Source organism: Hyla sarda, unplaced genomic scaffold, assembly GCF_029499605.1.
Source record: "Hyla sarda isolate aHylSar1 unplaced genomic scaffold, aHylSar1.hap1 scaffold_263, whole genome shotgun sequence".
In the NCBI taxonomy this organism is placed as follows: Eukaryota; Metazoa; Chordata; class Amphibia; order Anura; family Hylidae; genus Hyla; species Hyla sarda.
Window position 1 is genome coordinate 94,743 of NW_026609321.1, and position 13,199 is coordinate 107,941.

Consider the following 13,199-nt stretch of genomic DNA (forward strand, 5'->3'; position numbering starts at 1 on the left):
AGCAGCGCAACTAAATCAGCCTGCCCCGTGTCAGCGCTGTGTAGCGTGGCCAAGCGACACTGACACTTAAAAACAATAATCCGGTCCTGTTCCCCTTGTAAAATAACCCCCTGTAACAAAAACTTATAATGGCGCAGCCCCGTGTCTGTGCTGTGTAGCGTGGCCGAGCCGGCACTGCCCGCTAAGCCGGTACTGCCCCCCACTGAAAAGCCCGAGTGTCATGCCTGTGCCGGCACTGACACCGGGACCGTAGCGTGACCGAGCCTGCGTAAACGACCGCCCCACATTGTAGCATGGCCCGAGCGGGCTGAAATTAAATAAACCTGGGGTCGGGCTGACCGGGGATCCCTTCCATCTACGGCTCACCTCCGTAGTGGAAGAAACAACAAGACCCCGCTCAGCCCCAACCGCTTACCTGCACTTGCGCCGAACTACTGCGTGTCAATTTCCGGTCAGCTGACTACGGCAAGTCAGCTGATCAGGGGAAGCAAAGAACCCGCGGCGCGCACCGGTATCCGGCCACGGGCTCTTATGTGTCCTTCCAGCTCCTCCCACAAATACAGGCTAACTTGTTAGCCTTTACACACATATATATATATATATATATATATATATACACAGCAGACACCTCCATATATATATATATATATATATATATATATATATATATATATGTATATATATATACACAGCAGACACCTCCATATATATATATATTATTATGCAGCGGTTCTTCCATTGGATTTCATACAGATATTTATCATCTTTTTCTCTAATCATCTTTTGCTAATTGATCAGTCTGGATCTCGTCTTGGTTCTGCTTTAGATGTTCAATTAATAGTTTAATAAATAATTGAAGTAAATTGCGCTATATCAGTTATTTATGTTTCTTTTAGAAGTATATACCTCATTAGAGGGCTGCAGGATACAGAATATATTATTGTCTTACGGCTGGGATCTCAGCACAAAGTCCTACGGGGACAATGCAGACAGTCCCAGAGGGACCCGTCTATGTCGTTATGATGCAGAGATGTTACTTCATTATCTTCTTGTAATTAATCTCATGCGGATCCAGAATTACTGGAAGGTTTATAAATTCTCTTCTCAGATTGCAGATAATGTAACACAATGAACATTGTCAGCAGCAGGTAAGTGTCTCCGAGACGGTCTATGTCAGCGTCATATCATGATATGGAACAAACCATTACTACATCAATGTGGGTGATAAAGATATAAGTGGTCAGATCCATCATACACACAGATCCATCATACACACAGATCCATCATACACACAGATCCATCATACACACAGATCCATCATACACACAGATCCTTCATACACACAGATCCATCATACACACAGATCCTTCATCCTCATACACACAGATCCATCATACACACAGATCCATCATACACACAGATCCATCATACACACAGATCCATCATACACACAGATCCATCATACACACAGATCCATCATACACACAGATCCATCATACACACAGATCCTTCATACACACAGATCCATCATACACACAGATCCTTCATCCTCATACACACAGATCCATCACCCTAATACACACAGATCCATCACCCTAATACAAACAGATCCATCATACACACAGATCCATCATACACACAGATCCATCACCCTAATACACACAGATCCATCATACACACAGATCCATCACCCTAATACACACAGATCCATCAAACACACAGATCCATCATACACACAGATCCATCATACACACAGATCCATCATACACACAGATCCATCACCCTCATACACACAGATCCATTATACACACAGATCCATCATACACACATATCCATCATACACACAGATCCATCACCCTAATACACACAGATCCATCATACACACATATCCATCATACACACAGATCCATCACCCTAATACACACAGATCCATCATACACACAGATCCATCATACACACAGATCCATCACCCTAATACACACAGATCCATCAAACACACAGATCCATCATACACACCGATCCATCATACACACAGATCCATCATACACACAGATCCATCACCCTAATACACACAGATCCATCATACACACAGATCCATCATACACACAGATCCACCAAACACACAGATCCATCACCCTAATACACACAGATCCATCATACACACATATCCATCATACACACAGATCCATCACCCTAATACACACAGATCCATCATACACACAGATCCATCATACACACAGATCCATCACCCTAATACACACAGATCCATCACCCTCATACACACAGATCCATCACCCTAATACACACAGATCCATCATACACACATATCCATCATACACACAGATCCATCACCCTAATACACACAGATCCATCATACACACAGATCCATCATACACACAGATCCATCACCCTAATACACACAGATCCATCAAACACAGATCCATCAAACACACAGATCCATCATACACACAGATCCATCATACACACAGATCCATCATACACACAGATCCATCACCCTCATATACACATATCCATCACCCTCATATACACATATCCATCATACACACAGATCCATCATACACACAGATCCTTCACCCTCATATAAACATATCCATCATTCACACAGATCCATCACCCTAATACACACAGATCCATCATACACACAGATCCATCATACACACAGATCCATCACCCTAATACACACAGATCCATCATACACACAGATCCATCATACACACAGATCCATCACCCTAATACACACAGATCCATCATACACACAGATCCATCATACACACAGATCCATCACCCTAATACACACAGATCCATCATACACACAGATCCTTCACCCTCATACACACAGATCCATCACCATTATACACACAGATCCATCACCCTCATACACACAGATCCATCATACACACAGATCCATCACCCTCATACACACAGATCCTTCACCCTCATACACACAGATCCATCATACACACAGATCCATCATACACACAGATCCTTCACCCTCATACACACAGATCCATCATACACACAGATCCATCATACACACAGATCCATAATACACACAGATCCATCACCCTCATACGCACAGATCCTTCACCATCATACACACACAGATCCTTCACCATCATACACACAGATCCATCATGCACACAGATCCTTCACCCTCCTACATACAGATCCATCACCCTCATACACACAGATCCATCACCCTCATACACACAGATCCATCACCATCATACACACAGATCCATCACCCTCATACACACAGATCCATCACCATCATACACACAGATCCATCACCCTCATACACACAGATCCATCACCATCATACACACAGATCCATCACCCTCATACACACAGATCCTTCACCATCATACACACAGATCCATCATACACACAGATCCATCATACACACAGATCCTTCACCCTCATACACACAGATCCATCACCCTCATACACACAGATCCATCACCATCATACACACAGATCTATCATACACACAGATCCTTCACCCTCCTACATACAGATCCATCACACTCATACACACAGATCCATCATACACACAGATCCATCACCCTCATACACACAGATCCTTCATCCTCATACACACAGATCCTTCACCCTCAAACACACAGATCCATCACCCTCATACACACAGATCCATCATACACACAGATCCATCACCCTCATTAACACAGATTCATCACCCTCATACACACAGACCCATCCCCCTCATACACACAGATCCTTCATCCTCATACACACAGATCCATCATACACACATATCCATCATACACACAGATCCATCACCCTCATACACACAGATCCTTCACCCTCATACACACAGATCCATCACCATCATACACACAGATCCATCATACACACAGATCCATTACCCTCATACACACAGATCTTTCAACCTCATACACACAGATCCATCATACACACAGATCCATCATAAACACAGATCCATCACCCTCATACACACAGATCTTTCACCCTCATACACACAGATCCATCATACACACAGATCCATCATAAACACAGATCCATCACCCTCATACACACAGATCTTTCACCATCATACACACAGATCCATCATACACACAGATCCATCATACACACAGATCTATCATACACACAGATCCATCACCCTCATACACACAGATCCTTCACCATCATACACACAGATCCATCACCATCATACACACAGATTTATCATACACACAGATCCTTCACCCTAATACACACAGATCCATCATACACACAGATCCATCATACACACAGATCCATCACCCTAATACACACAGATCCATCATACACACAGATCCATCATACACACAGATCCATCACCCTAATACACACAGATCCATCATACACACAGATCCATCATACACACAGATCCATCACCCTAATACACACAGATCCATCATACACACAGATCCATCACCCTAATACACACAGATCCATCATACACACAGATCCATCACCCTAATACACACAGATCCATCATACACACAGATCCATCACCATTATACACACAGATCCATCACCCTCATACACACAGAACCATCATACACACAGATCCATCACCCTCATACACACAGATCCTTCACCCTCATACACACAGATCCATCATACACACAGATCCATCATACACACAGATCCTTCACCCTCATACACACAGATCCATCACACTCATACACACAGATCCATCACCCTCATACACACAGATCCATCACCATCATACACACAGAACCATCATACACACAGATCCTTCACCCTCATTCACACAGATCCATCATACACACAGATCCATCATACACACAGATCCATTACCCTCATACACACAGATCTTTCAACCTCATACACACAGATCCATCATACACACAGATCCATCATAAACACAGATCCATCACCCTCATACACACAGATCTTTCACCCTCATACACACAGATCCATCATACACACAGATCCATCATAAACACAGATCCATCACCCTCATACACACAGATCTTTCACCATCATACACACAGATCCATCATACACACAGATCCATCATACACACAGATCTATCATACACACAGATCCATCACCCTCATACACACAGATCCTTCACCATCATACACACAGATCCATCACCATCATACACACAGATCCATCATGCACACAGATCCTTCACCATCATACACACAGATCCATCATGCACACAGATCCTTCACCCTCCTACATACAGATCCATCACCCTCATACACACAGATCCATCACCCTCATACACACAGATCCTTCACCATCATACACACAGATCCATCATACACACAGATCCATCATACACACAGATCCTTCACCATCATACACACAGATCCATCACACTCATACACACAGATCCATCACCATCATACACACAGAACCATCATACACACAGATCCTTCACCCTCCTACATACAGATCCATCATCCTCATACACACAGATCCTTCATCCTCATACACACAGATCCTTCACTCTCATACACACAGATCCACCACCCTCATACACACAGATCCATCATACACACAGATCTATCACCCTCATACACACTGACCCATCACCCTCATACACACAGATCCATCACCCTCATACACACAGATCCATCACCCTCAAACACACAGACCCATCACCCTCATACACACAGACCCATCACCATCATACACACAGATCCATCATACACACATATCCATCATACACACAGATCCATCACCCTCATACACACAGATCCATCACCATCATACACACAGATCCATCATACACACAGATCCTTCACCCTCCTACATACAGATCCATCACCCTCATACACACATATCCATCATACACACAGATCCATCACCCTCATACACACAGATCCATCACCCTCATACACACAGATCCATCATACACACAGATCCATCACTCTCATACACACAGATCCATCACCCTCATACACACAGACCCATCACCCTCATACACACAGATCCTTCATCCTCATTCACACAGATCCATCATACACACATATCCATCATACACACAGATCCATCACCCTAATACACACAGATCCATCATACACACAGATCCATCATACACACAGATCCATCACCCTCATACACACAGATCCTTCACCCTCATACACACAGATCCATCACCCTCATACACACAGATCCATCACCCTCATACACACAGATCCTTCACCCTCATACACACAGATCCATCATCATCATACACACAGATCCATCACCCTCATACACACAGATCCATCATACACACAGATCCATTACCCTCATACACACAGATCTTTCACCCTCATACACACAGATCCATCATACACACAGATCCATCATGCACACAGATCCTTCACCCTCCTACATACAGATCCATCAACCTCATACACACAGATCCATCACCCTCATACACACAGATCCTTCACCATCATACACACAGATCCATCATACACACAGATCCATCATACACACAGATCCTTCACCCTCATATACACAGATCCATCACACTCATACACACAGATCCATCACCCTCATACACACAGATCCATCACCATCATACACACAGAACCATCATACACACAGATCCTTCACCCTCCTACATACAGATCCATCACCCTCATACACACAGATCCATCACCCTCATACACACAGATCCATCATACACACAGATCCATCACTCTCATACACACAGATCCATCACCCTCATACACACAGACCCATCACCCTCATACACACAGATCCTTCATCCTCATTCACACAGATCCATCATACACACAGATCCATCATACACACAGATCCATCACCCTCATACACACAGATCCTTCACCCTCATACACACTGATCCATCACCCTCATACACACAGATCCATCACCCTCATACACACAGATCCTTCACCCTCATACACACAGATCCATCACCATCATACACACAGATCCATCACCCTCATACACACAGATCCATCATACACACAGATCCATTACCCTCATACACACAGATCTTTCACCCTCATACACACAGATCCATCATACACACAGATCCATCATGCACACAGATCCTTCACCCTCCTACATACAGATCCATCAACCTCATACACACAGATCCACCACCCTCATACACACAGATCCATCACCCTCATACACACAGACCCATCACCCTCATACACACAGATCCATCACCCTCATACACACAGACCCATCACCATCATACACACAGATCCATCATACACACATATCCATCATACACACAGATCCATCACCCTCATACACACAGATCCATCACCATCATACACACAGATCCATCATACACACAGATCCATCATACACACTGATCTTTCACCCTCATACACACAGATCTTTCACCCTCATACACACAGATCCATCATACACACAGATCCATCACCATCATACACACAGATCCATCACCATCATACAAAGATCCTTCACCCTCATACACACAGATCCATCATGCACACAGATTCATCACCCTCATACACACAAATCCTTCACCCTCATACACACAGATCCATCACCCTCATACACACAGATCCTTCATCCTCATACACACAAATCCTTCACCCTCATACACACAGATCCATCACCCTCATACACACAGATCCATCATAAACACAGATCTATCATACACACAGATCCATCACCCTCATACACACAGATCTTTCACCATCATACACACAGATCCATCATACACACAGATCTATCATACACACAGATCCATCACCCTAATACACACAAATCCATCATACACACAGATCCATCACCCTCATACACACAGATCCTTCACCTTCATACACACAGATCCTTCACCATCATACATACAGATCCATCATACACACAGATCCTTCAACCTCCTACATACAGACCCATCACCCTCATACATACAGACCCATCACCCTCATACACAGAGACCCATCACCCTCATACACACAGATCCATCACCCTCATACACACAGATCCATCACCCTCATACATACAGACCCATCACCCTCATACACACAGACCCATCACCCTCATACACACAGATCCATCACCCTCATACACACAGATCCATCACCCTCATACACACAGACCCATCACCATCATACACACAGATCCATCATACACACATATCCATCATACACACAGATCCATCACCCTCATACACACAGATCCATCACCATCATACACACAGATCCATCATACACACAGATCCATCATACACACTGATCTTTCACCCTCATACACACAGATCTTTCACCCTCATACACACAGGTCCATCATAAACACAGATCTATCATACACACAGATCCATCACCCTCATACACACAGATCTTTCACCATCATACACACAGATCCATCATATACACAGATCTATCATACACACAGATCCATCACCCTAATACACACAAATCCATCATACACACAGATCCATCACCCTCATACACACAGATCCATCACCCTCATACACACAGATCCTTCACCATCATACACACAGATAAATCATACACACAGATCCATCATACACACAGATCCTTCACCCTCATACACACAGATCCATCACCCTCATACACACAGATCCATCATACACACAGATCCATCATACACACAGATCCTTCACCCTCGTACACACAGATCCATCACCCTCATACACACAGATCCTTCATCCTCATACACACAGATCCTTCACTCTCATACACACAGATCCATCACCCTCATACACACAGATCCATCATACACACAGATCCATCACTCTCATACACACAGATCCATCACCCTCATAAACACAGATCCATCATACACACAGATCCATCATACACACAGATCCTTCATCCTCATTCACACAGATCCATCATACACACATATCCATCATACACAGATACATCACCCTAATACACACAGATCCATCATACACACAGATCCATCATACACACAGATCCATCACCCTCATACACACAGATCCTTCACCCTCATACACACAGATCCATCACCCTCATACACACAGATCTTTCACCCTCATGCACACAGATCCATCACCATCATACACACAGATCCATCACCCTCATACACACAGATCCATCATACACACAGATCCATTACCCTCATACACACAGATCTTTCACCCTCATACACACAGATCCATCATACACACAGATCCATCATAAACACAGATCCATCACCCTCATACACACAGATCTTTCACCATCATACACACAGATCCATCATACACACAGATCCATCATACACACAGATCTATCATACACACAGATCCATCAGCCTCATACACACAGATCCTTCACCATCATACACACAGATCCTTCACCATCATACACACAGATCCATCATGCACACAGATCCTTCACCCTACTACATACAGATCCATCACCCTCATACACACAGATCCATCACCCTCACACACACAGATCCTTCACCATCATACACACAGATCCATCATACACACAGATCCATCATACACACAGATCCTTCACCCTACTACATACAGATCCTTCACCCTCATACACACAGATCCATCACCCTCATACACACAGATCCATCACCATCATACACACAGATCCATCATACACACAGATCCTTCACCCTCCTACATACAGATCCATCACCCTCATACACACAGATCCATCATACACACAGATCCATCACCCTCATATACACAGATCCTTCATCCTCATTAACACAGATCCTTCACTCTCATACACACAGATCCATCACCCTCATACACACAGATCCATCATGCACACAGATCCATCACCCTCATACACACAGATCCATCACCCTCATACACACAGATCCTTCATCCTCATACACACAGATCCATCATACACACATATCCATCATACACACAGATCCATCACCCTAATACACACAGATCCATCATACACACAGATCCATCATACACACAGATCCATCACCCTCATACACACAGATCCTTCACCCTCATACACACAGATCCTTCACCCTCATACACACAGATCCATCACCCTCATACACACAGATCCTTCACCCTCATACACACAGATCCATCACCATCATACACACAGATCCATCACCCTCATACACACAGATCCATCATACACACAGATCCATTACCCTCATACACACAGATCTTTCACCCTCATACACACAGATTAATCATACACACAGATCCATCATAAACACAGATCCATCACCCTCATACACACAGATCTATCACCATCATACACACAGATCCATCATACACACAGATCCATCATACACACAGATCTATCATACACACAGATCCTTCACCCTCATACACACAGATCCATCATACACACAGATCCATCACCCTCATACACACAGATCCTTCACCATCATACACACAGATCCTTCACCATCATACACACAGATCCATCATACACACAGATCCTTCACCCTCCTACATACAGATCCATCACCCTCATACACACAGATCCATCACCCTCATACACAGAGATCCATCATACACACAGATCCATCATACACACAGATCCATCATACACACAGATCCTTCACCCTCATACACACAGATCCATCACCCTCATACACACAGATCCATCACCCTCATACACACAGATCCATCATACACACAGATCCTTCACCCTCCTACATACAGATCCATCACCCTCATACACACAGATCCATCATACACTCAGATCCATCACCCTCATACATACAGATCCTTCATCCTCATACACACAGATCCTTCACCCTCATACACACAGATCCATCACCCTCATACACACAGATCCATCATACACCCAGATCCATCACCCTCATACACACAGATCCATCACCCTCATACACACAGACCCATCATACACACAAATCCTTCACTATCATACACACAGATACTTCATCCTCATACACACAGATCCATCATACACACAGATCCATCATCCTCATACACACAGATACATCATACTCACAGATCGTTCACCATCATACACACAGATCCATCATACACAAAGATCCATCATACACATAGATCCATCATCCTCATACACACAGATCCATCATACACACTTATACATCACCCTCATACACACAGATCCTTCACCCTCATACACACAGATCCATCACCCTCATACACACAGATCCATCATACACACAGATCCATCACCCTCATACACACAGATCCTTCATCATCATACACACAGATCCATCATACACACAGATCTATCATACACACAGATCCATCACCCTAATACACACAAATCCATCATACACACAGATCCATCACCCTCATACACACAGATCCTTCACCTTCATACACACAGATCCTTCACCATCATACATACAGATCCATCATGCACACAGATCCTTCACCCTTCTACATACAGATCCATCACCCTCATACACACAGATCCATCACCCTCATACACACAGATCCTTCACCATCATACACACAGATAAATCATACACACAGATCCATCATACACACAGATCCTTCACCCTCATACACACAGATCCATCACCTTCATACACACAGATCCATCACCATCATACACACAGATCCATCATACACACAGATCCTTCACCCTAATACACACAGATCCATCACTCTCATACACACAGATCCATCACCATCATACACACAGATCCATCATACACACAGATCCATCACCCTCATACACACATATCCATCATACACACAGATCCTTCACCCTCCTACATACAGATCCATCACCCTCATACACACAGATTCATCATACACTCAGATCCATCACCCTCATACACACAGATCCTTCATCCTCATACACACAGATCCATCATACACACAGATCCATCATCCTCATACACACAGATCCATCATACACACAGATCCATCATCCTCATACACACAGATACATCATACACACAGATCCTTCACCATCATACACACAGATCCATCATACACAAAGATCCATCATACACATAGATCCATCATCCTCATACACACAGATCCATCATACACACAGATACATCACCCTCATACACACAGATCCTTCACCCTCATACACACAGATCCATCACCCTCATACACACAGATCCATCATACACACAGATCCATCATACACACAGATCTATCATACACACAGATCCATCACCCTAATACACACAAATCCATCATACACACAGATCCTTCACCTTCATACACACAGATCCTTCACCCTCCTACATACAGATCCATCACCCTCATACACACAGATCCATCACCCTCATACACACAGATCCTTCACCATCATACACACAGATAAATCATACACACAGATCCATCATACACACAGATCCTTCACCCTCATACACACAGATCCATCACCCTCATACACACAGATCCATCACCATCATACACACAGATCCATCATACACACAGATCCTTCACCCTCCTACATACAGATCCATCACCCTCATACACACAGATCCATCATACACTCAGATCCATCACCCTCATACACACAGATCCTTCATCCTCATACACACAGATCCATCACCCTCATACACACAGATCCTTCATCCTCATACACACAGATCCTTCACTCTCATACACACAGACCCATCACCCTCATACACACAGATCCATCATACACACAGATCCATCACCCTCATACACACAGATCCTTCACCATCATACACACAGATCCTTCACCCTCATACACACAGATCCTTCATCCTCATACACACAGATCCATCATACACACAGATCCATCACTCTCATACACACAGATCCATCACCCTCATACACACAGACCCATCACCCTCATACACACAGATCCTTCATCCTCATTCACACAGATCCATCATACACACATATCCATCATACACACAGATCCATCACCCTAATACACACAGATCCATCATACACACAGATCCATCATACACACAGATCCATCACCCTCATACACACAGATCCTTCACCCTCATACACACAGATCCAACACCCTCATACACACAGATCCTTCACTCTCATGCACACAGATCCATCACCATCATACACACAGATCCATCACCCTCATACACACAGATCCATCATACACACAGATCCATTACCCTCATACACACAGATCTTTCACCCTCATACACACAGATCCATCATACACACAGATCCATCATAAACACAGATCCATCACCCTCATACACACAGATCTTTCACCATCATACACACAGATTCATCATACACACAGATCCAT

General features: G+C 43.8%; 1 protein-coding gene across 1 annotated transcript in view; it reads left to right on the forward strand.

The window, feature by feature from the left end:
- Window positions 1-1,128: 1,128 nt before the first annotated feature.
- Window positions 1,129-13,199, forward strand: part of LOC130324302 (olfactory receptor 1019-like) — a 28,313-nt gene continuing 16,242 nt past the window's right edge. The window contains exon 1 of the mRNA XM_056553240.1: window positions 1,129-1,148. Coding sequence (XP_056409215.1) covers window positions 1,129-1,148 — 20 coding nt within the window. The remainder of the gene's footprint in view (window positions 1,149-13,199) is intronic.